Below are 27660 nucleotides of genomic sequence, written 5' to 3'. Positions count from 1 at the left end.
AAAATCCTTGCCCTCATGGGCAACTAATCAGTGAATGACCAACTTCCGGTCATATTAATTAAGATCCTTGGCCAGAAAGAGGAAGGGGATGGAACTCTTCGACAAGATTGAACACCCTCCTCTTGCTAGAATTTCATATTCGGCTCTGGGGGCTGTCATTTCTGAACCCTGGCATCAGAGGTACCATTTCACAGATGAGCACACTGAGGCACAGACAAGGAAGTGGAAATGCAGGAATCCCGCAATTGGACTCCAGCGTTTTAACTGCTGTTATGTCACTCCTACGGGTGGGTAACTGGGGGTTGAGGAGTTTGAACTTCGATCCCCTTCCTATAACACATTTTCAACTACTTCACACACATAAACACATACACAGCACTCTATTATTCTAGGCACTCCCTGAGTCCCTGTGCTAGGCAGTGCTGGGGACATGGCAGTGACCACAACAGCCCTGGCCCTTCCCTCTAAGGGCAGGCAGTCAGTGAGGGGGTGACAGATCTGTCACCAACACAGACACATGAGGGATATTGGAGCCCAGAGGGCACTTTGTCAGTGTATTGGGGGAAGAGGAGGAAGGAGGGAGAAGAAAACTGTCAGAGTTTTCACTTGTAACACTCCCCTCCTTTACTTAGTTTGTTCCTTCCTCATCCTCGGTCTTCCTCTGCCCAGCCAGGGTCGTCCCTGTCTGAGGATGAGTCTGCCTCCCCCACTGGACTGCAACTCCCTGGAGGGCGGGGCTGGGGCAGTCTCACCATTGTGCCCCAGCACTGAGGAGCCCAGGCCTTCACTTAGAGTGAAATATTCCTTACATATATTGAATCAATTCATTCATTCATTCATCCATATACATATATCTGTCAAGCATTTACAGCACGTCAGACACCATGCTAGGCACTGGGGATACAATCTTAAAAAGCCAAAATCCTTGCCCTCATGGGCAACTAATGAGTGAATGACCAACTTCCAGTCATATTAATTAAGATCCTTGGCCAGAAAGAGGAAGGGGATGGAACTCTTCGACAAGATTGAACACCCTCCTCTTGCTAGAATTTCATATTCGGCTCTGGGGGCTGTCATTTCTGAACGATATTGATGTTTGAAGAGTTAGATTTTAGGGAGCTGCTCCTGAAGACACATGGACGTTCCTGCTTACTGGCCAAAGAGGGCTTAGCAGTTTTCTCCTATAATTGTTCCCTCTTTTAGGAAGGGATGGGCTTGATAAACTGTCATTGTGAAATTGCAAGGCACTGAGCTTTTCATCCCAAGAGATCATCTGCTCAGCTGAGACGAGGAAAGGAAGCTCAAGTGTGTAATGTTCTACATAATTCTTATGGATTGTCTTGTCCAGAAAAATTCGGTTTGATACCTTATAATGTTACTAGTAGAGCAGTAGTTCTCAAAGTGAAGCCCTCACAACCTCAGTATTATCTGGGAACTCTTTGGAAATGTAAATACTTGGGTCCCACCACAGACTCATTAAATTAGGATGAGGCTACATTTTCATTATAACAAGCCCTGCAGGTGATTTTACTGCTCCTTCAAGTCTGAGAACTACTGAATGATAGAGTAGGAAAAAAGGAGAAGGAGGTGGAGGGAAAAGAATAAAACTCTGAGCACCTCAAACATTAAAAAAAAAAAGGTAATTAGATAGAATCACTATAAATTATCTTGGCTGTAAAAGATGAGGAAATCAGAACAACTCAGTTTCCACCCCCAACTTTGTACATTCACAGTTGATACTCAGCTGATTCATACTGCTAGGCCTGTATCCATTGTTAAAATATTGAAATAGCCTCATACCAGGCAATAAACAGTCACTAACAGGAACAAAGTCTTATCCTCTTCGTCCTAAGGCAATAGCTGGGGCTGCAAAACTTGATGCTTCTGCTGAGCTAGTTCTAGATGCCCTGCTTGACCTCACGATTCCTCACGCAGTACAGACATTGCTACTGACTACAAACAATGCTTTCAGCCTGCCAGTCAACCTCCTTTGAGATTCTGTTACACTCTCCCCCTATTTTTATTCATTGCTGTCACACCCTGAATCCTGCCACTCCTCTGGCCCCACTGAGAAAGGAACCTTGCTGTTTACCTCAATTGGGTAACTTTATTCACCTTGCTCAGATTTATTAGAGACTCTCGCTGAGAACCCTGACGGATTATCCCTTCACTGATGGATCATACCTGTGTTGGTTAATTTTATGTCAACTTGACTGGGCCATGAGCTGCCCAGATATTTGATTAGCATTATTCTGAGTGTTCCTGTGAGGGTGTTTTTGGATGAGATTAATATTTAAATCAGGAGGTTCTATATTGCTCTCCTCAGCATGGGTGGGCCTTATCCAATCAGTTGAAGACGTGAGGCGGACAAAAGGGCTGAACTTCCCCGAAGAGAGAAATCCTTCTGCCTGGCGGCCCTCAAACTGGGTCATTGGTTTTTCCCTGCCTTTGGACTTGAACTGAAACATTGGATCTTCCTGGGTCCCAAGTCTGCCAGCCTTCAAACTAGAATTATACCATTAGATCTCTTGGTCTCCAGCTTGCCAGCTCACCTTGCAGATCTCAGGACTTGTCACTCTCGGTAAGTGTAAGCTGATTCTTTATACTAAACATCTGTTTCTATACACACACGCGCACACACACACACACACACACATACACACACACACATCCTATTAGTTCTGTCCCGATAGCAGAACTTATTGCACTTACTAGGGCTTGGCAACTAGATGAAGACAGACAGCAAAGAATAGGAATGCTTTGGAAATATTTTGAAAACAAAAGGGAGTTTCTAATCTCTACTGGAGTTTCTAACCTCTCATAGCCTCTTGTCCCTTAAAAAAAAAAAATCGACCTGATAAAATTGCATTGAACTACACACACACAAGTGCATGTAAAACTGATGAAATCAGAATACGGTCTGTAGATTTACCAGTGTCAGTCTCCTAGTTTGGATATGTACTGCAGTTATAGAAGGTGTTACCACTGGGAGAAATTCGATGAAGGATACCAGGGACCTCTCTGTACCACTTCGGCAACTTCATCTGCATTTATAATTATTTCAAAATGTTTAAATAAAACCACACAAATCAACTACACTTAAACACAGATATACATGCAAGTTCCTCGGAAAGTTAAACGTAGAATTAACATATGGTTCAGCAATTCCACTCCTAGTATATACTCACGAGAAATGAAAACATTCATGTACATGAATGTTTATAGCAGCATTATCTACAGTAGCAAAATCTGGACGCAACCCAAAAATTCATCAGTAGACAAGTGGATAACACTGAACCACGAGTGATAATTAATGGTTGTGTTTAAGCCATTAACTTTTGGGATGTTTCATTCTGTAGTCACAGATAATGGGAAAAGAGATCTTCAAACTCCCACAAACATCGTTGAGCCTTCCCACCAGGATGTCACCCACATTGATACGAATATGCCAAGGTTGCTGGTAACCTCCATGCCTGCTCACACGTTTTCCCACCGCCTTTCCCTAGGGGGAACTTACCGCCACCTCCACCCTCCACCCCTTTACCGGCCCCGCACTGTGCGAGGTTTGAGCCGGGATCAGTCCTAGAGCTGGAACACTAACCCCTTCCTAACCCTAAGGGTGGACACGTGACTCAAGCCTGGCCAATCAGATGACCCCATTCCTTGGGTCAAAGAGGTTGGGTCAAGGGTGACTACATGAGCCACATAAGCCAATCAGATTCCTCCTGGAGACACTTGCTCTAGGACTTCCTTTTGCTTTGACATTTCATTCTCACAGTAATCCTATGTAGCAGAGGCTATTATTAACTTCTGTCTTATGCATGGGGAAACTGAGGCTTTGGGAGACTAAGACTCACTCAAGGGAAGAAACCAGACCCACGGGAGTTCATACCCCGTGGCTGCATTTAAAGCAAAGGTTGGCAAACCGCCACTGTGGGCCAAATCCTACCACTGCCTGTCTTTGTGTAGCCCATGGGCTAAGGTGGTTTTTACAGTTTTGAATAGTTCAAAAGAAATGAAAACAAGAGCATCTCGTGACATGGAAAACGAGAAATTCTAATTCTAGTACCCAATTTTATTTGAACACAGCCTAGGTCATTCATGTATGTATCGCTGTGGTTGCTGTCATACGTCAGAATTAGTTGGGTACAGACTGGGTGGCTCACAAAGTCTAAAATATTTACTATCTAGCCCTTTATGGGAACAGTTTGTCAGCCCCTGATTTAAGGTGCAAAAATGGGTAAAACAATTATCTCCTGTGAGAAGTCAGGGTAGTGGTTACCCTCAGGGGACAAAGACTGGGATGGCGCACAAAGGGACTTTTGGCGGGGCAGGAAATGTTGTTTCTGGGAGCTTGGATGAATCAGTTTGTGAATTCAGCAGATTGTATATTTACGATGAATGTATTTCTCTGCATTTATGTGAAACACCAATAAAAAGTTAAAGTTAAGAATTTGCTCAAGGGTACAGATTCCAAGTTGGGATATCCCCAAGAGCAGAACCCCAACAACCACATTTGCACCCCCTGAATCCGGTTGGGCCTCCTGGACTACCCAGTTCCATGACCTGGCAACTTCTTCTCATCGTGTATGCCGGATGGAGTTGGGTTTCTGCGTCTTGCAACCCAGAGTCCTCACACGCCATCTCCCAAACGTCTATTGTGTCATCGACCCACTTATCTGAAAACTTCCCTTGTCCTACTTCAATCTTGTGGTTCAGGTGGAGGCTTCCAGGTTTGTACACTATTCCATCTCTGGGACCACAGTCATTGGTCGAGGGCTGGGCTTCAACCAAGTGGAGCCAATCACAGTAGGTCAACCATCAGGACAAGTTGCTTGATCTGCAGATGGGCCAATCACAGCTGTTCCCTGGGATTTTTGGACTCGGGGCCCAAGGCTGGTTTGATACAAGCTTTGAAGCTGCTATGTGCCAATTTTCTTTGGTCTGGAGAATGTTGATCCCAGAAAAACATGCTGACTCAAAGGTCAGAGAAGGTATGGAGAAAGTATCCTGGTTGCCCTCAAATCCTTGGTTTGATGGCCCCGAAGCCTAGAGTCATGCCTGCTCTTCCTTATTGGCAATGTGGGCCAACTGAGTTCACTCTTGGCCTAAGTTAAAGCAAACTTGGTTTCTGTCAAGCTTAAAGACCTGAGTAATACTGGTCCCTCATTACAAACACTGTAATACACCCCCACATACCCCATATACATTCACTTATAGATGCTCTCAATCTATTGACACACATCACAGACCCTGACACTCCACCTCAGTGCATGTGTCTTTATTTTTGGATGATATAAAAGAATAAACTTAAAAAACACCCCAAATCAAATATCCTAATGGTTCCCCCTGAAGCAATGTGACCCCTCTTCCCACCCCGATAAATAGACACTTCTGTCAGTCCACCCTCCCCCCATACCCCCTCTGCTATAGACATACTCTGGGTATATATTACTCTACTCGGCAATAGACATCTCCCGAAAATAGAATTCCAGCCCTGCCACCTAACTCTACCCCGGCACACCGTCTCCACTTCAGACCACCCGCCACTGCAGCACGCTGGTGTCCTTGCCCCCTGTGGTCAGGGCCATGCTGTCATCCCACAAGAAGGCCACATTTGTCACATGGCTGCTGTGTCCACCATATTTGTGGCTGAGGGCCTGTAAACAGGGAAAGAAGAAAGTGAAAGGAGGTCATCTGTCTTGTTCACTGCTGTATCCCATGCCCAGGCACACAGGTGCTCAATAAATATTTCTAGACTTAATAAGGATAAAAGAACCAAAGATCTCCCAACTGCAGGAGCTCAGAGCTTTAGCATTGCAGACTGAAATTTGTCAACTTTCACATTAAGGAAGGCCCTTGGGACCAAGCCATTGTCCATTTGTACAGAGTCCCCAGGTCTGGAGAGGGCTGCCTAAATTATGCCCCGGATGCTGTTTATTACCTCCATCCTGCCCACTCCCCAGAGGAACTCACTCGAGGCTGACAGCATGGGTAGCTAAACAGGTGGACTTTGCCAAAATCATCAGCTGAAGCCAGCAACTTGCCATCACGGGAGCGGGCCACGGCATTGATGTCAGTGCCATCCGCTCCCTCGGACCAGATCCCTGTGGGCGAGATGGGGGTGAGATGTCAGCTGGGGCCAGGGCCCCCCAAGATGAGCAGCCCCCCAGCCCTAGCCTCCCTGCCTTCCTCTCACTTAGCCCGTGCCTAGTCACCAACGGGAGTTGGAATCTTTTGTAAATGTCTATTGGACCTTGAACCCTTCAGTGTTCAAAACCCTTCTGTGGCTCTTCACTGTTCAAAACTCTCCTGAGACCAGGAGAAAGCCCAGGCATCTCACCGTGATCCCCAGACTCTGTCTGGCCTGGTCCCCACAGTGCTCCAGCCTCATCCTCACTAGTGCTTCTCTTTAATTCTGCAATGATTTAGCCACCTTGCCTTCTCACATTTTTCCAAATGCCATGCTCTACATCACCTGTGGGTTTCTGTATGTTATTATTCCCTTTGACTAGAGACTGTTTTCCTTCTTCACCATCCTGGAATATACCTTTTTATCCTCCAGATGCATCTTTAATGTCCCTTCCTCCAGGAAGCCCCCCCAGACTTCCTCCCAGGCTGGGGACAGACACTCCCTCTGGGCTTCCTTGTCCAAGTCCAATCGTCTACTCTGGGTTGTCTGGGGACAGGTCTGTCTCCTCCACTGGACTTTGAAGCCCATTATGGCAGGGCCAGAGCTGTCCTAGCACTGCTTAGCCTAGGGCTGGGCAGAGGCGCTCATGGTGTATGAGTTGACTGCCTGTGTCATTTTTTGTATTATTAATGCCTGTGTGTATTATTAATGCCTGAATAAATGGGTGGCTGGGACACTGGCAATGTGGAATTCTCTGAGGCAGCTGCCACCACCCATTTGGTCTCATAGATTACAGACCCAATGGACCTGAGCAGTCATCTCACCCTGCTCTTTCCTCTTCCACAAATACTGCCCAGATGTATAAAGGGGTGTTTCCCATCCGGGAGGCAACCAATCAGAGACTGTGAAAACCACCAGTCAGGGATGTGTCTCGGGACTCCTCACTGGGACCTTCCCCATTCCAGAACTTACCAAACACCCCAAATCCCAGGACACAAGTAGCTGTGGCCCATTCCACATTCCTCACAGCATCTGCATTAGTGATCTGCTTACAGGTGGCAGGGTCCCCTGGGCAGAAAACAAGAGGGGTTCAGAGCGGGAAGAACTACTGATTCAATCCGTCCATTTTACAGGCAATGGGACGAGGTCTGAGACAGGGGACAAAGGTCTAGGGCTTACTCCACCTCTCCAGACTGGCTGTGGGTCTAGATTCTGGGTGGTGACACCCAAAGGCCTGAACAGGATCACATGCTTAGAAACTTGTATTGTACCCATCCAACCAGGAAGAGGACAAATCGGTTAAAAGTGGGGTCCACCAGGGAGGAAATCAGCCAATCAGAACAGTCCCTGAGCACATGGGCCAGAGGAGACTTGAAGTATAGCCTCCCCTCTCAGAACTCAAGGAAATCCATGCAAACCGCACACGTAATAGGGAGGCTTAAGGAGGAATGCCTTTGGATTTCAGAGAACTCACAGTACAGAATCTCGTAGTCCCCAGAGTTGGTGACAAAGCAGCTGCTGTCCTGGGCCCAATCCAGGTGGGTGATAAAACTGGAATGGCCCTGCAGGGGAGGGAAGGGAGAGAGTTAGAGCTGGAGGCCGTGGGATTAGACCAGGAAGGGAGGAAGGCAAAATACAGAGGTACGGTGAGAACACAAGGCAGCTAAAGGAAGGATACAGAAGTCTTTGGAGCATGGGGGCGGGGCCAGACCACCATGGGCGGGGCCAGACAAAAAGGGCTTCGAACACAAGGGGAGTTTGGGACAAGTGGGCAGAGCTAGACACAGAGGGTGGGCTTTGATGCAGGGGGTTGGGCTACACAGAGGGAGGCTCAGAACGTAAGGGGCGGGGCTACACGAAGAGGCGGTCTTAGGATGCAGGGGCGGGGCCACACAAAGGGGCGGGCTTAGAACATAGGAGGGCGCGAGGCTAAAACTCCTGGATAAGATCAGGGCAGTCAGTTGTGTTGAAGCTCTGCTCCCTTGAGGTAGAAAATAAGTTAATTTTGCACCCCGTGGATCGGGTGGCGGCACGGGCTGGGGGCCACTGCCCACTCACCGAGCACTTGCCCAGGCGGCTGACCTTGCGGCCACCCTGGTCCACCGTGTACACGTACACCAAGTTGTCATGAGAGCCCACGGTCAGGTACGCCCCGTCTGGGGGAGGGGGAGGGGGCTATGAGGAGGCACCCAAGGTCTACCCTCTCCTCTCTCAAATTCAGCCCCCAACTATCCCAGTTCCAAGCTCCACCCCCGCTATAGTCCTACACCCGCCCCTAAGCCTTGCCACACAGGCGCCACCCCTGTCTCCTGCCAGTCACTCTGGGCCTCGGTTCCCAGGTCCTGCCTCTCCAAGATCCCCAGCTCTGAGCCTTACCTGGAGAGAAGCTGACCACTGAGATCTGCTCATTGCCATCTGTATGGATAGCCACCAGGTCATGAGTCTCCGTGTCCAGCAGCAGCCATCTTTAAGGAGAAGGCATGGTGGAGGGAGGACAGGTGAGTTGATCTGGTAGAGAGGGTGGCAATCTGTGGGGCCTGGGGGAGGACCCCACAGATTTGGGAAAGGCTGACTCCAAAGGAATGTTGGAAGATCAAGGCCTGGTAAACAGTCGCTACCTAATTAACGTTCTCTGTGGGCTTTGGGGCAGTAGGGAGATGGGTGGTGGTCAAGGGACAGTTCCCAGAGGAAGCAGAGATGTCCTCCCCAAATGCCCATCTCAGCTGTACCTGCCAGTCACCGTGCCCACGGCCAGGACAGAGCCACTGGGGTGAAAGCCAGCAGAACGGGCAGGGTCCTGAGAAGGGAGAGGAGGCCGGGCTGAGAGCTGGGGTCCACCTTCCATCTGGCCTCTCCCCGACCTCAGAGCCAGCTCTCAGCTTGGCCTGAGGGCTCTCACCTCCCTCTGCTGCCCTCCAGTGACCTGCTGCCACAGACACCATGGAAACCATTTTCCTTTTCTTTAACGTGTCAACTTGAACAGGAAACATCCCTCCTGCCTGTTGATGCTGGATCCACTTTCACTCCTGTTCTAAATTCCCACAGCTTTAGTCTTCCAAGATAATTTCCTTAGGTAACTATCTAGACATAAGATTTTGGGGACAAAGGATATCCATATTTTTAAGATTTTTGATATATGCCAAATTGGTTTCCATAAAATACCAACTTATCACCAGATGTGTCTGACAGCCTGTTTCCCTACATCTTTATCTAACACCCAGGACTGAGTATTATTATTACTCTTTAAAATTTTGCAGGCATTTGATTAGTTCATGGACCACAGAGCATCATGGAATCAGACCTGAGTTCAAACTGTGGTTCTGACACTTCCCACTTACGTGACATCAAATAACTTCCTCTGTCCTAGCCTCAGTTGCCTCACCTAGCAAGTGGAGAATATCACTTCTCAGGACTGCTATAAGCAAGGTATAAAGTCCTTAGAATAGTAAGATAGCCCACAGGAAGCACTTGATAAAGGTCAGCTATGATTATAATTATATTGTGATGATAGGCAACTTATTTTACCTAGGCATGAGCACAGGGCCTGGCATATAGTAGGTGCTCATAAGGCAGCCAGAAGGAAGATTACTATACAAGGCCCTAACAATTTCCAGGGTACACCATCCTGGATTCACAGAAGTTCAAAGTCCATCAAGTGTTCAGGATTACAGGTAGTCTTGGATTCCTGGAGCAAAACCTTGAAGCATGTGTGGAGGTGTGATGAACTGAACTACACAGGCAAAGAATGAACTGAACTACACAGGCAAAGGACCTTCAAAACTATACTGCCCAGAATCCCCTGAGGCTAGGGTTCTGCTCTACTTTGGGTCCAACAATGGTGCATTTTTGTGGGCTCCGGAAGGCAAAAGGTAGAGGCCTCACTCTGCCACTTCCAGTGATCATTTGGGTTGTGAAGGCAATGTCATCTGTGATGCTAGTGAGTAGTCACTAGTCTAGAAAGGCGAGGGCACAGAGTATCCATTTTTGGCCAGTGCAAACGAAACCAGCATGGGCTAGTCTAGAGCAAGACAGACCAACAGAAGCTTCCGCAGTCACGGAGATGTTCTCCACCAGTGCTTCCCAAAATGGTGGCCACTGGCCACATGTTTGAAAAGTAGTTAGTGCAACCAAGGCACTGAATTTTTAATTCTATTTACATTTTAAAACTAATTCACACTTGAATAGCCCCATGGATAGGACAGTGTAGTGCTAGAGCCAACACTTGCAGGGAACTCATCTTCCAGGTTCCTGGACTGCAGCTATGATGACTGCATTTTCTTGAACTAGTGGCTCCTGCCTCCCCACCCTCCTGACTGTGGGAGAGGCAGCAGCTCCTCTTGTGGGTCAGTTCTGTGGTGTTCTGGGCTTCCTTCCAGTTGAGAACCCACTCCCCTAGCCCCTCCCAGTTTCTAAGCACCCATTCCCTACATTAAATCCTTTTCTGCTTAAGTAGACCAAGTGTGGTTTCTGTCTCATGCACTGGGCCTTGACACACTGAGACAGGTGGCTGTTAGGACAGTATGTGGGTCCCCTGTCCCCTTACCTCAATGATCCGACTCCAGAGGGGCTGGTGGGACTCCGCACTCCACAGATGCACCAGCTTATCCTGTCCACATGTCACAAACTGTGCCTGGCTCGGGTGCGTGGCCAGGCCCCACAGCTCTTCCACGTGGCCCTGGAACGAAGGGGAGATGGCAGCATGGAGACTGCCCATCCAGACCCCTTTTCCCCAAAGCCTGATGCCAGAAAGAAGTGCTGGACTAGCCCCAGCAACACCCCCCCACACCACAGGGAATCCAGGGAAGAACCCTTCCCCAGTTTGCTGAAAGAGGCTGCAACTGGGCAGACCCCAGCCCCAGTATGTGGCTCGAGGCAAATGCTGCCCATCCGAGCCTCTGGGAGGCAAGTGACATTGAGGGTAGGAGCTTGACCTTGGGAGTCAGATGGTGCTCAGAAGCGTGTGGGATCCTGGGAGGGTGCTCAGCCTGGTGAATCTGACCTCAGCTCTCTCTCACTGACTGTGGCAGTCACCTGGGCAGGTGACCAACAGGCAGTCTGCCAGGGCATTTACCAAACGGCCACCACCCTGGTCAGAAGGGCAGAGCAGCACAGCTGGAGCCGGGCCCCAGTGACCCTCTGCTGCGCTAGCAGGTAACATGTTGGGGGCTGGACCATGGGGTGTTCTGGGGGGTCCTAGGCCACGGGTGGGGTGATGGGGCAAGAGCAGGTGAAAGGAAGACCGATGGTGTTTGCCAGGCCAGAGGAAAGGGGATGGGCGGGAAGAGAGGAGAAATGGGAGTGGGAAGAGAGGAAGGGTAGGTGGTGCAGAAAAAAGATAGCTGCCGAGGGAGGGCAAGATGCAGAACAGAGACACGCACCTGGATGAGCAGCGAGAACCCGGTGTGGACAGAGCCCTGCAGGATGGAGTTGCGAGTGGTTCCCACGTACAGCGTATCTCCCCAGCCCTCAGCCACTGTCCGCACAGGGCCGAAGTCCTCGGGTACCTGAGCAAGCAAGGGGGGTGAGTGAGAGGATGCAGAGGTGGGGGTGAAGGAGTCATGGTGGGGCAGGGTCTAGTATTAGGAGTGTGTTGGGGGGGTCTCACCTTCACAGCAGCCTCCCCCTCTCCTCACCTCCACCTCCTGCAGCTTGCTGTAGTCAGATCCCCAGACGACCACCCGCCGATCGCGGCCCCCTCCGGACACCAGCGTCCCGTCCCGCAGGGCGCAGAGCCCAAACACACCGCCATCGTGGGCTCCCAATACTACTTGTGTGATGCGGTTCCCACCTGTGGGGTGGCCGGCGCAGGGGTCAGTGTGGGGAAACTTCTGTACTGACCCCTGAAAGCACTTCAAACTCTCAGTCCTACATCCAGCCATTCACCCACCTTTCCTTCTACCCACCTACCTACCTACCCACCAACCATCTACTCAAATACCTTATCAATCATAAAGCCATCTGAATGAACATCTCCCCATCCACACTTTGATCCACCTACCCACTCACCCATCCATTCATCCACTCACTTATCTACTGGTCTGTCCACCCATCTATCCGCTCACCCATCTATCCATTCTTCCACCCACCCTTCCTTCCTTCCATCCATCAATCCACTTCTCATCCATTCATTCACCCTTTCATCCGACTACCCATCCATCAGTCAATCCATGCTTCTATCCAAACATCCGCTCACTATCCATCTATTCTCCCTCCATCTACCTACTCACCCAATTATCCACTCACCTATCAATCTAACCACCTATTCATTCATCCAGTAACCCATTTAATCAACAATTATTTAACTGGCATTGACTCTGGGCCCAGCCTCATGCTGGGTGATATTAGGGACAGAGGGGTGACCAAGACAACCTCAGATCTTAACTTTATGGAGCTCACAGTCCAATTTCAGAGACAGACCTACTGCCAATCAGTGACAACCCTAGGTGGTTGGGACTGGGCTGGGGAAACCCAGGGGACTGTGGGATTCCACAGAGGGCACCCAACCTGGTGTACCAGGGTGGGCTTCCAAGAGGAAGGGATGACTGAGCAAGGACTTTCAGGTTAAGTAGGAATTGGCTAGGACAACAGAAGGTAGGAAAGTGTTTTAGGCAGAAGGAACAATGTGTGCAAAGGGCAGAGAGTAGGAGAGAGTATGGACTACTTAGGGAACTAAAGCAAATCTGATGCGACTAAGTGTAGCGTGCAAGGGGCAAGAGAAGGCAGGGCTAGACCACGCAGGGTCTTAGCGGTCTCAGTGGGAATCTGGGCCTTGTCTTGAAGGAAACAGGGAGTAAATGACTGCCTCAGCATAGGAAGGAGAGATCAGATTTACATTTGGTTCTGAGAATAAACTGAATTGGAGGGGGCAAGACTGGAGGCCTGGAGGCCAGGGAGGAGGCTGGGGAGGGACTCAGAGGAAGGAAGAAGGAACCACCTGCTTAAACTGCTTTCCTTCAAGACTCAGATGTGGTGCCATGTGCATGTACATCATTTTGCATCTATCTGCCCACCCTCCCACCCACCCATCAAACACCCTGATGGGCCCAGTCAGTAGCAGGACTGGGGATAGGAACAACTAAGACCCAGTCTCTGCCCTCAGAGAGCTTATAGTCTGCTGGGAAAGATGCACTGCCAGTTATTCAGAGTTTATTCTCAGCTGTCTAACCTCAAGAGAAGCTCAAAACAACCCTGGGAGGGAGACAGTGATACTACGCCCATAATACAGATGGCGCCAGTCTCAGAAGGACCAGGACTCTGCCGGCCACACGGAGAGCCCACGGCACTGCCCAGACCTGAACCCAAGACCTGCTCCCCTCCGAAGACCACTTCCCTCCTACTACCCCTCCTGGTGACCCCACAGGGGCCCAGACTAGCACTTAGAGAAAATCCCCATCAGTTTAGAGGTAGAAATCCAAGGTCCAGAGAGAAAGCCTTTACTTGAGGTCCCAGAGTGACACTGGGTTCGGGCCTGTCTCCATATATGTACATACACCCACATGCAGTGAGATGGGTGCGGTAGGTGGCCTGAAAAGGGCAAGGCCTTGGAGCCCAAGTGCCCTGACTCTGCCCAGATGGGCCACTTACCGGGTCATTCCCTTCTCTGAGCCTACTGATTTTCATCTGTGAAATGGGAATAATATTCAATATAGCCTTGACCAAGGAGCATAATGGATATAAAAGCTAAAGTGTCCAGGCAAAAAAACTCACTCATTTGTTCCTACCATCCATTGTCTGGGCAACCCACTCATTCCTTTATTCACAATTCACCCAAAGGCTGGGCCAAGCTTTTATTCATCCCATTAGCCTTGGCTGAGGCAACCTATTAATTCATTGGGTGGGACAACAATTTATTCATCCATCCACTGGCTCGGACAATCAACTCACACGTTCATTCAGTAATCAACCCACTTCCTGGAACAATTCATTTTCCATAACACATTAATCATTGTCTGAGGTACCCATTCATTCATTTGTTCACTCATGTATTCACTGATTTACAGATCTGCTGCCTGGGAAAAGATGATTCATTCATTACCAACGTCATCCATTATGGGGATAACCATTCACTTCTTCAGTTGTTTATCTACCTGATCATCCATCACTAAAGAGGACCGCGCCTTCACTCACTCATTCTCCCCACCACTGGCCAGAGCAGCCCCCCTTCATCCTCCCATTCTTCATTCATTGCTCTGGGATAAACCACCTCTCCATCTGTCCACCCACCCACAACTGGGCTAGCCCATTTGTTTAGAATTCGACTTGATTCCCACATGGGATCTGCAGAGGACGAAAGTCGGACATGATTTCATGGCAGCGAGGATCCTGGAGCTGAGCCTTTGAAGGGGCTGTTGGAACTGGACAAGTAAGGAATTAGCCTGTTTTATCATACATTCCACACAAGCAGGGTCAGGGAAAGGGAGGCACAGCCAGAGGGGATTAGGGAAGACTCGGTGGGGACCCAAACAGGTGGGGTGACACTGACCTTTGCCCCAGACATAGAGGTTCCCCCCAGAGTCCCCGGTGACCACATCGCCACCCTCCAAGAAGGTCACACACAGCACGTACTTCGGTTTCTCATGTTTCTAAAACAGGGCAGAAGCGGAAGGTGGCAGAAGGTTGCTGAGGCACGGCAGCCTCCCCGAGCTCACCCATCATCCTGGATTATGGTCCAGGGGACCCCCTCCATGATTTGTGGTGAGGCCCCGGCTGGCACACCCCCATCTCCAACCCGCCTCCATGGACTGTTCGTGTTGCCTAGAGTCTCTCTTATCACAGCGGTCTCCCTTTCCCACCCCTAGACCCACTTCCTGCCTCCTGTCTCTCCTCCCTGCTTTCTGTCCCCTTCCCTGTCCTGTGTCCCCTGCTCTCTTCCACTTGGATTCCTCTCCCCCTGCCCCTTGGTCTCCTCCCCTCCTTGTCTGTCTCTAAATCCCTCTCTCCGCCCCACGGCACTCTCTTCCTAGTATCTCCATCTCATCTCCATCTGTGCCTGGTGTTCCCAGGGCCTCCCATTTTGGGGTGGAAGCCCCACTGGCACCAAAGGCAGGGGAACCCTCTCAGAGGAGCCCCTGCCTCTTGTTTCCCACTGTTTGTCTCCGTGTATGCTTCTCCCGGCCAGGTGGCCTCTGATCTCTCCATGTTTACCCATAATATGGACAACCACAGCACGCAATTCTTGAGCGTTTTTTATCTGCTAGGAGCTGCCATACTCTTGTCCCCTTGAATCCTTACAACTTCAAAGAGCTGGGAAGATCTCCCCATGGTATGGATGAGGAAACTGAAGCCCAAGCAGGCAACGTCGCAGCATCCATGTCTCCAGCCTCTGGGACCATCTGTTGTGTCCTGCTGTCTGCCTTGGTGTCCCTGCCTACCTCCTTCGGGGCCAGCCCATCCCCGTACCCTGGCACTCACCTCAAAGAGGCCCTGCCGCTTGCTCAGGCTGCCCCCCTCCACGTTCCAGAAGTAGATGTGGGATTTCCCGCAGGTGATGAGCACAGTAGGGTCTGTGGGGTGGAAGGCGGCCACCAGCACGGCCTCGTTGGAGCACTTTGGGGAGCAGGGAGATGCTGAATGAGGACCTGCAAGCTACCGGGGTCCCCACACCCAAGCCATGTAGAATTATCCTATACAGCAGTGTGGGCTGTGCACTGTACACCCTACCTGCCTGTACCTTTCTGATCTGGGCAAAGTACAGGAGGGAGGGGCAGCCCCAATAAAGCCTCGCTGCCTTCATCGCCGTAACAGCAGGTGCCTGGGGACCCTACTCTGCAACAAGCACTGTGCATAGCATTTTACATTTATTAATTCACTGAATCCTCAAAACCCCCTGTTAGGAAGGCTCATTACTACTACTCCCCCTCCCCATTTACAGATGAAGAAATGAGGCTCAGAGAGGGGAAGTCACTTGCTTAAGGCCACACAGCCAGGTAAGACCTGTGTCCAAAATCAGCTCATGTAGGCCTGACTCCAGAGCCCAGCCTCTCAACCAGTTCTCCTTCCCCAAACCGTGGGCCCAGTGCAGACTGGGTCTCCCACCCCTAGCCCAGAATGGGTGTGTGACCTTGGGCAAGGATCTCTCCCCTCCCCATGCCTCAGTTTCCTCAGCTGTAAAACAGGCCACTGCCCGAGACGAAAGTTAGGTCTGTCTCGGACGTCGCAGGACTGCAGAGTCAGCAGCTGTCTCATACCAATCCTTCTGTCTGGGTCTGGTCCACCCATCCTATATCCCAAAATCAAAGCCAAGGCCCCATTATCCCCATTTTACAGATAAGGCAACTAAGGCCTAAAGAAGGCAAGCCACTTGCCTTAAAGTCACACAGCCAGTAAATGGAAAAGTCAGGACTTAAATGTGAGGCTGATTCAAGACACCTAACTACTAGCATCCGGCGAGTCCTACAGGACACCCCAAGAAGAGAAGACGGGAAGAGTTCCCCCACCTTGCCATCCACCACCTTGGCCTCCTTGGCCCAGTCCCACACGGAGAGCACGTGATCATTGGATTCATCCACCACACAGAGCAGGTTGCCCCCATTCTAGGACAGGAGGGGAAAAGGACAAGGTGGGTCAGGATCCCTCCCGCACCCAATGCCTCACCCCCACTGCGGCCTTCACCACTCGGGCCTATTTTAAGATTCTCAAAGGCCCTGGCTCACGTCATGGGAAGCACATTAAAATACACTCCATCCAGCAGCCACACAAATGTTTTAAAGAATTTTTATAATTTTCCCTTTGAAATGACTTGTCCCTAAGAAACTCATCTAATTTATCCTCAGCTACAATTTCTCTGTAGCTACCACACAGTCAGGAATTCTTACTGAAGCCATGTATCTGCATTCTCATAGGGAATGATTTTTAAGTATCTGAAATTAAACAATAAAGTTGGTAAAATGTTGGTTTTTTTATACCTTTAGCTCAACACAGGTTAATTCTGATTTTGCAGGGTTTTCCCCTCACATACCACTTTGGCAACAAAGTAGGTTTTTCCCCCACCAAAGCTCTCAAACGTCTCCTTAGGCCTCAGAAAACCTGTGAAGCTCTAACCTAGTCCTTAAACTATCTGTGGGAACTATCTTGCTTTTTAATCCCCCAATCCATTACAGACCAATACTTCGGTAAAGTATGTTAAAAATGTAAAATATGATTAAAAAAATAAAAAGTCCTCCAATCACATACCACAACGTTGTGAAAATGTCAAATTGCTCTACAAATTCCTAAAGGCTTACTCTCGATTTCTGTACTTATCTTGCCCAGACCCGCCAACACCCATCTAGGATGGTACAAGATGCCCTACAGCCCTCGACACTGGGCTTAAAATGGCTATGGAATAAGAACCTTTTGAGAATGAAAGCTGGTGCAAAAAAATAATACAAGTATTGACTGACTATAAATGATCACTGAAGCGTTTAGGGGCAATCAGGACATATGCCTCCCCTTCACAAGGGCTCACCAAACAGGCCTGTGAGGCCATAAAAACGGAAGAACAGTCTGGAGGGCCTGGAATTCTGCTGGGGGTCATGGCCTACACCTGCAACACCACCACAAACCATGGCCTCCATCCCAAGGGGTGGCTGGGAAGGTGAATCACTGGCTCCAGATTTTGGGGTCAGGTGAGGGATCTCGGAGGACTTACGGATTTGGAAAAGCCCACACAGCACACAGCTCTGTCAAACACCCCCAGGCCCAGCACATGTAAGGTGGAGAGGGAAACTGAGTCCCAAATGCGCACATGGGGTGGCAGGGGCTGCAGGAAAGAGAGAAGCATGTTACCTGGGGGGCCCAGCTGCCTCCGTCCCCACCCACCCACCAGTGTCCAGGAGCTCCATGCTGTTACCTTTCCCTCCTTAGTGGTGCCTGCCACCTGGCCGGTGGCGATGGTGACCATGTCAGGGTGGACAGCCAGGCTGAGGAGAGAGGACACATGTACAGGACTCAGGGGGAGGAAGGGCACTCAGAGCAGTCCAGGACATCTCCCACAGCGGGCCACGGTCACAATGCCTGGTCCTTCACAAGTTGGTGGAAGGAGTTATTTAGTCAATTAGCATTTATTATTTAGCCTTTCAGTAACAATAAGGGGTACTCTCTGGGTACCCAGATTCAGAAGCAAGCCTAAGACCTGGGATCTTCAATGCAAATGCCTGCAGGCCTCAGGCCTGTACCACAAATGGCAGTCAGGAAAGTGCTCCCACTTAAAGGGGCGCCACTACCTGTGTTGAATGCACTGCAGATTGTCTGGGACTCCAGCTAGGAGTTTTTACAAGTAAACAATCTGGGCATTTGAGTGAATTCACTGATCTTTAAAATACTGATAATCAGTCTACACTGTTTTCCCGGAATCCAGCCTGCATGCCCAAGAAAGGTGGACCCGCCCCACAGCCCCTATGAGTCCTGAGCAGGGCCTCTCCCAGGCCTCACCACTTGATGTCATCGTTGTGCCCCAAGTAGTGCCGCTGCCTCTGCTCTTCCACGCTGTACAGCACGGCCACGGAGGCCACGAAGTATACTATCTCCCCTGTGGGCAGCAGGTGAAGGTTGGCCCGGCAGTCTCGGCCTCGGTAGCCATAGCTGGAAGTACCCCAGGGAGGTTAAGGAGCCTGTTTTGCACTGCATGTGCCGACTGACTATCCAACTGATGAACCATCTCAACAAGGTAGTTGGAGTTAATTTTCCTGCTTCCACTCTTACCCCTGTAGGGGGTACAATGATAGTCGTCGCTCCACCTTGCCAAAATTATGTCCACCAAAATATTAACCCATGGAACCTGGGAATGTGACCTTCCTTGGAAAAGGAATATTTGAGATGTAATTAAGGATCTCAAGATGAGAACAGCCTGGATTATCTGGGTGGTCCCTAAATCCAGTGACAATGGTCCTCATAAGTGACAGAGAGGAACAGACACAGACATGGGAGAAGGCCATGTAGAAGCCAGACACTGCAGGCATGTGGCTACAAGCCAAAGAAAACCAAGGGTTTCCAGCAGCCACCAAAAGCCAGGAGACAGCCATGGAATAATTCTGCCCCAGAGCCTTGGGAGGGAGTGTGGCCCGGCCAACATCTTGATTTTGGACTTCCGGCCTCCAGAACTATGAGAGAAAATTTTTTCTTGTTTTAAGTCACCAAGTTTGTGGTCATTTGTTACACAGTCACAGGAAACAAACATAACCTCCTGTTCACTTCCCTCCCTCCCACCATAGGGATCCTGTTAAAACCCATTTAACTTAGCTCACATCCCTCTTCAAATCAGAACCTTCCCTTGGGTCCCATCTCACTCAGAGCAGAAGCCAAGCCCTTATGAAAGCCCCAGCACAAGGCCTGGCCTGACCTGGGCCGATTCCTCACTCCCCTCACACTAGCCTCCTCCTCTCACCTCAGGACCTTTGCACTTGCTGTTCCCTCTGAATACTCCCTCCTTCCTCTTGCCACGGCTCTATCCCCTCCTTTGGGTCTCCGCTCAACTCTGTCAGCCCCCGGCAGAGGCCTTTCCTGCCTATGCTATTTCAAACTGCACACTCATGCACTCCCTGCCCCCGCCTCCCTTCCCTTCCCCTTCATGCTTCTGTCGTGCACCCGTCATCATCTCAAGCACTATCTAACTCACCTGTCTCCCCAGCTAGGGCGGCTACTCTTGGAGGGTTAGGGATCTGTTTTGTTCACTGCCGTAGCCCTTGTGCCCAGACCCGGGCCTGGTATACAGCAGACATAAGAATTCAGTATCTGTTGAAGGAACAGCTGACTCTCCTCTGTTAGAAGTTCCTGTAGCTCCTCAGGGCTCCTAGGAGAAAGCCCAAGCTCCTCCCATTGGCCTGGTTGGCCCCTCCCTGACCTTAGCTCAGCTTCTGCTCTCCTTTGCCCTATGATCTGTGAGTTTCTCAAAATGTCACCCCAGGCCTTGGCACTAACCTCTTAATTTGCCTAGCACACTCTACCTGCCACCCTCTTCAGCTGTCACCTCCTTAGAGCTGCCCTCAAGCTCTTTTCTTCAACTGGACTCATCCCCCTTAATAATCATCTGGTCCATTTGTGAACTGTTCCTATTCCCCAGAGAGACTGAGTTCCATGGTGGCCAAGACTGAGCTATTTTGTTCACTTCTATAAGTTCTCCTCTGGGAAGCCCTCCCTGACCCAAAGGCTGGGTCAGCTGTCCCTTTTGGGTTCCCCTCTCCCACCCATCCATGGTGGACTGTCACTGTCAAGAAGTCTGTCCCAGTACTACAGTGTGAGCCCTAGGAGGGTAGGCAAATGCTGCCATGGTGACTAGTGGTGTGTAGCACTTGGCCCAGATGTTTAGAAAATATCTGAATGAATTCAATATGTGAATCCTGACCCATAGAAACTGCTCTACCAGGTAGTCATTTTAGTGATGGGGAATCTGAGGCCCACACTGACTTTTGCAGTCTCGGCTGCCTCTCATCTGAGTCAATCCCTAGGATGTCGATCCAAACATCAGTGGGCATTTTGAAAGAGCTTCAGGCCCAGAGTCAGAGTTCTTGCTCAGATCTGCTCCGACTCCCTAAGAGAGGACCCAGTCCCCTCTCTTGGCCAGTTTCTTCATCCAGAAAGTGGGGGTAATAATTCCCAACCTGTAGGCTTCAGGGAGCTCTCAGAGGCTATTGGCTGCAAAAATATATCCTCAATTCTACAAAAGAGAAGGATATCATTTAATGTACTTATACGTGAAAAAACTTAGAACAGTGCCTGGCATATAATAAGCGGTGAATAATGATTAATATTATTTTATCAATCCCTGTTTATGGGGTACCTTTACACACTGTTTCACAGACCTAGGATTCTGAGATCGTGAAACCCATTTTCAGTGGAGGCCGCTGAGGCACAGGAAGGCAAGGTGGCTTGTCCAGGCTCATATAAGCAGCTGGAGGCCAGGCTGGGGTTTCCACCCATTTCTGGCAGGCTCCCGAAACAGGATTCTTAACCATTACCAACTTCCATTTCTCAAATACTCCAACTCACTCTGACTGCAAGAAGTTCTTCCTACTCTGGCTCCTAACTGTTCAATTCTCAGCTCAAATGCCCCCTCCTCAGAGAAACCCAGGTACTCCTCTCACATGAGCTTAGGTCACTGTATTCCCAGCATTTATTACTTAACTGAAATTATCTTGTTTAAGCGTTATCATCTCTCTCACAGCTGGCACATAGAAGCGAATCTGACATACTGAAGGAGCTCAGCAAACATTCGCTGCTTTAATGGATCATAAAAGGGCATCTCAGCTGATCTGTTCTCATCTGCTCCCTCCCGACTCCAGGGCCCTCAAGGCTTAGATGTCTGGGAAGCCCCACTTTCGTTCAGTACAAAGACCTTTCCTACCTGCTGAAGTTCCGTACCAGAAGGGCTTTTTCCCCCTACTTACTGGAGGGTGGGGAGTGGGGAACCGGGAGGAAGGGATCCAAGCAAAGGATACACCCAGTCCAGCTTGAGCCGGCAGGAAGGCAGCTCGGAGCGCGTGTCCAGGCTGTAGGTGGGCGCCAGCTCGTCCGGGATCAGCATGAGCACAGGGCGGCCCCTCAGGAACATTTTCACGGAGCCCTCCTCTGCCAGGACACCCCCGGCCACCAGAGGTCAGGAGCTGACACTAGCCCCCATCCCTACTTCTCTCCCTATCAGGCTTCACTTTTTTAAATAAACAGGTGGGGAAACTGAGGCCAGAGAGGCAAAGGCTCAATAGTCCAGTCTCCTGACCTCTAGCTCTGGGCCTCTTCCCCCAGCAAGCCTCCAGCCAAGACCTTTCCCATCCCCACTTACCCATGCTGAAGATAACTTCTTTGGTTTTGCTGTCAGAAAAGGACCAAAAAAAAAAAAAAAAAAAGCGCCCTAATTAGCAGGCAGGTCAGAAAAGGGGAGAAACACTCCCCCACCCCACCTTCGCAAGTTTCTGGAGAATAATGGGGGCCGAGTAAGGAGCGGAGCGCTGCCTCTCTGCAGGCCGTGTGCTTTGCTCGGTTGATCTTGCAGAGCCTAAGACACAGGCCCAGAGAGGCAGTGATCGCCAAAGTCACACAGCACGAAGTGGCAGGAACAGGATCCTGGAAGAGGGGAGTCATTGGGACCCCTCCGTCCTAATCAGCATAGCTCTCCCAGGGCTCCCCACCCGCAGTCCCACAGCGCCCCAAACTTCAAGCAGCAATGGAAGCGGTAAAAGTTTAAGGGAAGGGGTGTGTCTCCACACTCCCTCCTCCGGCGGAAAGGGGAGATGCTCGCAGGCCTGGGTCCCTGGCGAGAGGAAAGACCTCGGGATACAGGCCTCGGGAGAGAAGGGAGGAGGGGATCTGCGAGAGGGTCTCACCCAGCTCCAAAGCTACTCATGGCGGCGGCTGGCGGAGCTTCTGGGCCGGGGGTGGAGCCCAGGCCGACTCCGCCGCTTCCGGCCCTGGGAGGTGCCGGAGCCGCCGCGCCCTGCCCCGCCCTCCGCGGCCGACCCCGGGAGCGGCGGGTCACATTGAGTCTCAGATCCCGAGCTGTGGGGTCCCGACACCAGGCTCTTTTTTGGGGACGGGGGAGAGTGTTGTTTGAGAACATGGACTTAGGGGAGTGTCTGCCTGAGTTCAAATCCCAGCTCTGCCGTTTCCTAGCAGTGTGGACAAGTTCCTAACCTCTGTCTTGGTTTCCTCGTTTTTTTAAATGGGAATAATAAGAGTACATACTTCCCGGTGGTTGCGAAGATTACGTTGACTAATTCATGTAAAATGCCTGAAATAGCGCTATGTACGTGTTTGCTATTGTTTGCGCGGGGTTGAAATGTGTGACTTAAAATATCTCGCCTCATTGGGCCGCACAGCCCTGGCTACGCCCACTGCATCATGACTCCACCCTGAAGTTTTTACTCGGCCTGGGTCTTCAGTATGGCCCCGCCTACGACGTTGACCACGCCCAGCACCTGATCAGACCTACCTCCTTCTGATCCTGCCCCAGAACTGACCTATCTCTTGGCAAATGACCTCCCCTCGGGCCCTCCTGCCTGCCTCTGGTTGCCCCCAGCATTTTGACTAGGACTACTGTCACGTGATCCAGTCCCTGCTTTGACTCCGCCCCCTGATGTTTGGTCACGCCCACTGTAGTCCCGCCCAACGTTCAAACCACTTGTTTCTGCCCGGCATTGCCCCGGGCTCCTCTCCGTCCGGCTTTTGTCATCTGACACGCCCCCATCTCGTCGTCAGCTCAGTGACCCCTACCCTAGGTTCTGGTTCTGCCCAGGCTAACACTCTGACCACGCCCTCAAATTCCAATCACGCCCTGCCCTCTGCCACCCCATTCCTCGCAGAATTCCCCCTAATGCTTACGAGCATCGTGGGACCCCAGCCCTGAGATTCCCGGGAACTCTCCTTTACCTTAATGGCCACGCCCACAAAGCTGGCTGCTCCCTGATTTCTACTCAGACCCACCCGGGAGACCTTACCCATTCACGCTTCGTGTGTTCTAGCCCAGGCCTTGGCTTTGGCCACCCCCTTCATTGTGGGCTCCATCTTTATCGGCCTTCCATTTCGACCGTACCTCAAGATTAATCCCTCCAAGCCTCCCTCACTGTCTCCTCTTTCTGAACTAGATGACCCCCTCTAGGTTATCACTTCGTGACCTGGGGCATCACTATATAACTCCCCCTCCTTCACATGCCTATCTGGGGTTCTGGCCCCACCTTCTGTGACGTGACCCCGCCTCGGACACTTACCCTTCCTTTTTGGCGCTACAGTTACTGCTAGAGGATGTGGTACGGCTCCGGGGGTCTTCGCGGCGTACCGAGGCGAGGCGCTCTGGTGACAAGTAGCGGCGGGCACTGCGAAGGGAGAGCACACAGTTCGAGGTGGAGCCTGGAAAACCAGTAAGCAATTGCCTGAGGCTGGCGAGAAGCTCCCGGCACCTTCCACTGCTGGAGTTCAAGCACATGAGTCCATCCCTCTCCATAAAAGCCGCCTCCATCTCCCACAAGGTCTTGGAGGAGTCTGGGGACTTACCTGCGCCCAGAGGTCGCCTCCTTCTTGGGGGAGGATGGGGATGTGGCATAGCCGCCCACACGCCGCGGGGGTCCTGAGCCATTGAGGGGCGCCCTGGTGGGAAGGCCTTTCAAAAGCTGACACACTAGAGAGGATGGAGTTAGATGACAGAAAGGGGTGAGTGTGAGGTCCCGGCCAGTCCCTTCCCATCTCATCCCTTCACTCTGGTGACCATACCCGAGGCCGTGGTGCCTAGCCGCGGAGGTGCCCGGCCCTTGGGAGTGCCTCGCGCGCGCAGCGCAGCACCCTGCTCCTCGCATGCCCGCAGGCGACGCAGCGCGTCAGCCAGCGCCGCCTTTAAGACCGCCAGCTCGTCTTCCTGCAGCTGCAGCCGCTGCTCCAGCGCCGACACGCGGTCGTCCACCTCCATGCCGCTCGTGCCCGACAAATTGTCATCTGAAAGGCATGGGAGCGCTAGCTGCGGGGGCCACCCAGGAGCTCTAACGCCCGAGGTGTCCCTCCCACCTTCTCGGGTCTAAGTGAGGGCCAGCCACGCCCCCTTCCTCTCCAGCAACCCGGGGCTGGGAGGCTTGAAGGTGGGCCAAAAAGAGGGCGCTGAAGGGGAAGGAAATCCCCACGGCCCTCAGCCCTTGCCCCGATACTCCTCTCTCTGCCGCAGCGCCCTGGAGGTGTGACCTTAGGGAAGTCCCTTCCCCTCTTACCTTCTAAGAGTCTACTAATCAAGAGCCTACCAACTCTAGTTTTAAGAATCTGTGACTAAGATATTAAATATCTATGACTGATAGCAACATTTTAAGGATGACATCGATTTACTCTAGTGACACCAACGCTCTGGAATTGATCCCCAAATCTAACGTATATCACTATTTTATTGCGCGTGGTACTAACTTTCCCTATTTCTAAGACTTTCCAAACCAAAAGGTCATGCCTGGTCCCTCCCCTTCCCATTCTCTCTTCACCAAGGGGTTCGACCCTAGCGACTGCTACAAGGACAGAGTTTCTACGGCCCCTGGTGGCAGACTTTGGGGTTGCAGGCAGTGTATCGCAGACCCAGGAGACCCGCGGAAAGAGATGCGGGCTAGGATCTGACACTCAAACTCTTCCCGAGCAGAAGCTTCTCTCATCTGTTCCGCGTCTTTATTTCGCTTCTCCAGATTCGGCTCTCCCTCGCCTCTCCAGCCCGTGCGTGCTGCCAAATAACTCTTTCATCATCCACAACCCCCACCCCCGCCTATTTTCCCGAAGTGGGAAGGGCGGAGGTCTCAGGTGGTCACCATGCCCCTGCCCCCTTCCCTCCCAGACCACTCAACAACTGAAGAAGCCCCAGCCCCCAGTCGGGTGGAAGTGGTAGCATTAACACGGACGGGAGTGGAGGTCCCACCTGCCATCCCGCGTCCGTAGGCCTCCCCGCCCGTCCGCTGGGCTCCGCAGTGCAGCCGTCCGTCCCTCCCCTCCCTCCCGCGGCCGCCCAATCGCCTGCCGGGCCTCGCCCTCCCTGCCCCCACCCAGAGCCTCTCTGGTCCAGTGCCTGGACCTGCAGAGGAAGGTGGGGGCCTCCCGAGGTCGGAAGGAGAAAGCTGTCAGGATTCCGACTTCATAAGAGAAGGGAATTTCAGGGTCTGTTGGCATCACTTTTGCAATGGAGGAAACTAAGGGCTGCATTAGGAGGGTGGGCAGACTGGCCAAAGGTCACACAGCCAATAGATGGGGGGACAAAAGGGCCCAACTGCCAACTTGTGCTGAGTCCCCTCTTCCTGCTAGTAATAATACTACCAAAAAAAAATAAGATTTGTTGTAGCAAGATTACATGGGGCAGTCACTGTTCATTCAAAACACTTAGCAGTTTTCTGGCTCATGGGATGTGCTCAGTATATATCCAGAATACAATTAACTATTATATGGTGCCCAACGCTCCTGGCAAGTGTGGTAGTTGTAGTATTATAACCAATTTAAGGGGAGGGGACAAGGAGGGGGATTGAGCCCTGCAGAGATCAAGTTACTTGTATATGGATAGCCTTTCAGCGGCAGAACTCGTACTCCACCCAGGTTTAGGCACCTTGTCGTTCTGCCTCTCTAGAGGGGCAGAGAAAGATAAAATGAGCATTCTGGCCCTCTGCCATCTCCAGTGGTCCCTGGCACTGGCTTGTGTGCCCAGGGGACTGAATCTCCAAACTGGAAGATAGCTCCATCTCAGGGCCTCCTGAGAGAAAGGGAGGAGTTTTTACCTTGGCCCTTCAGCGCCCACCCAGAGAGACCAGCTGCATTCCGAGGCCTTGGCCTGCCTGCCACCCACCCAATGACTCAAGTCCTTTGCTCCCTCCAGACCACTCCCCCACCCTCGGCCCTTTTTCCCAGACAAGAGCTCCCACTTCCTACTTCTCCTCATGTCTCCCCTCCCCTCTGCCTTCAGCTCTCCTCATCTGGGCCTGACACCCCAATGGGCCTTGTGGAATCATACCAAGTTGTCTAGGGAGAAGGGGGGAGTCCTAAGGGTGGGAGGGACAGGACCTAAGGATTTGGGGAATATAGTGGAGGCAAAGTCCTCTGGTGGCCCTCCTCTGTCCCATATCCAGCCCACAAACCGACACCAAATCCCACCCTCCTCCTAATCTATCTATCCCTCTGCCAGGGAGATGGGGAAGGGTCTCAAAACACTGAGAGAGAATAGGGAGGCCTTCCCCTCCTTTCAACCCCAAGCTCCTGAAGCTTCTGTCCCCTTCTCTCTATCCAGATATCTCGAGAGAAGGGGAGGATTAAAGTGGATGGGGGACTGGGATCAGGGTTTATGGAGATTAGGGACCTTGCTCTAGGGTCAAGGTCCCGTTGGGGGAAATCTTCTGCAAGGGGTGAGGATGGGGACTTGAAAGGAGGAGGCTGGAATAGGAGGAGATGGGTCCAGTCCTGGGAGGGGCCAGGGTCGGAACCGAGGAGGGGTCTCACCGTTGCAGTATTGAAGCAGCGAGGACGTGTCGTAAAGACCGCAGAAGGCCGGGCCGCGCTCCGCCATCTCCCCACCACAGCCACCGCCGGCCCCTGCTGCCCCCGCCCGGGACCGGTCCCCCCCCCAGGCCCTGCCTCCCGTTGCCATAGCAACGCCCTTCGTTCCAGCATCCCTGGCTCGGCCCGCCCGGCATCAGGCGGCCGGCGCCGGGCCTGGCACCGGGGTCATCCCCCAGGATGCCCAGAAAGTAGGGGTCGGGACACCCCCTGCTAGGCCCCCCAACACAATTCTCGGCCCGGGATTGGTTGCTCCGAGATTCCCCCTAGGTACAGTCTGGTCCCGCCCATAACCGGCGCGTATTCACTCTAGACCCCCTCCTCGCCAGCTCTGGGCCAATGAGAGCCTGTCGCCCAGGCCCCTCCGCTAATAGGGATGCAGAAGGATTGGAAGGGGCAGGGCCTTCCCTGCTTTTTAAGCGTGAAGGCTAGCCCCAGGCTCGGAGAGGGAGATAGGGACGAGGAAGACACTGCAGGATCCGTCAAATCTCGTCCCTAATCTTTTACTGAATTTTCCGAAAGCCCCCTCGCAAAACCAGGACCCGAACCTAGAGCCTTAATTCCGCCCAGAT

At 51.7% G+C, this 27660-nt stretch overlaps 1 protein-coding gene across 2 annotated transcripts; it reads right to left on the bottom strand.

Annotated features, from left to right (window-relative positions):
- Positions 1-4384: 4384 nt before the first annotated feature.
- On the bottom strand, positions 4385-27306 carry EML2 (EMAP like 2). Of its 2 annotated transcripts, XM_037005453.2 has the most exons (22): positions 27032-27306; positions 24308-24526; positions 24092-24215; positions 23809-23913; positions 21888-21916; positions 21547-21676; positions 18545-18694; positions 17964-18033; positions 17763-17873; positions 16570-16665; positions 15545-15679; positions 14616-14715; positions 11767-11921; positions 11512-11637; positions 10677-10808; positions 8863-8930; positions 8510-8598; positions 8192-8289; positions 7608-7695; positions 7106-7201; positions 5977-6107; positions 4385-5660 (listed from the first exon to the last, which is right to left on the bottom strand). In XM_037005453.2, the coding sequence occupies exons 1-22, from the start codon at positions 27177-27179 to the stop codon at positions 5535-5537; spliced, it is 2526 nt and encodes an 841-aa protein (XP_036861348.1). In that variant the 5' UTR covers positions 27180-27306; the 3' UTR covers positions 4385-5534. The 2 variants fall into 2 exon arrangements, with proteins under 2 accessions (XP_036861348.1, XP_036861349.1); XM_037005454.2 differs by lacking the exons at positions 23809-23913; positions 24092-24215; positions 24308-24526; positions 27032-27306 and adding an exon at positions 22429-22554.
- Between the last annotated feature and the right edge of the window lie 354 nt (positions 27307-27660).

The sequence above is a fragment of the Manis javanica genome, chromosome 17 (assembly GCF_040802235.1).
Source record: "Manis javanica isolate MJ-LG chromosome 17, MJ_LKY, whole genome shotgun sequence".
Classification (NCBI taxonomy): Eukaryota; Metazoa; Chordata; class Mammalia; order Pholidota; family Manidae; genus Manis; species Manis javanica.
The sequence above is the reverse complement of the archived record's forward strand: the minus strand, read 5'-3'. Positions and strand labels throughout refer to the sequence as shown.

Excerpts from the sequence above, each read along its gene's own strand:
- EML2 (XM_037005453.2), bottom strand. The coding sequence starts at position 27,179 with ATGGCAACGGGAGGCAGGGCCTGGGGGGGGGACCGGTCCCGGGCGGGG. Across the intron at positions 8,931-10,676 it reads TCTGGAGTCGGATCATTGAG|GACCCTGCCCGTTCTGCTGG; the intron begins GTAAGGGGACAG and ends CTCCCTTCTCAG. Across the intron at positions 6,108-7,105 it reads CCTGGGATTTGGGGTGTTTG|GGATCTGGTCCGAGGGAGCG; the intron begins GTAAGTTCTGGA and ends TCTCGCCCACAG.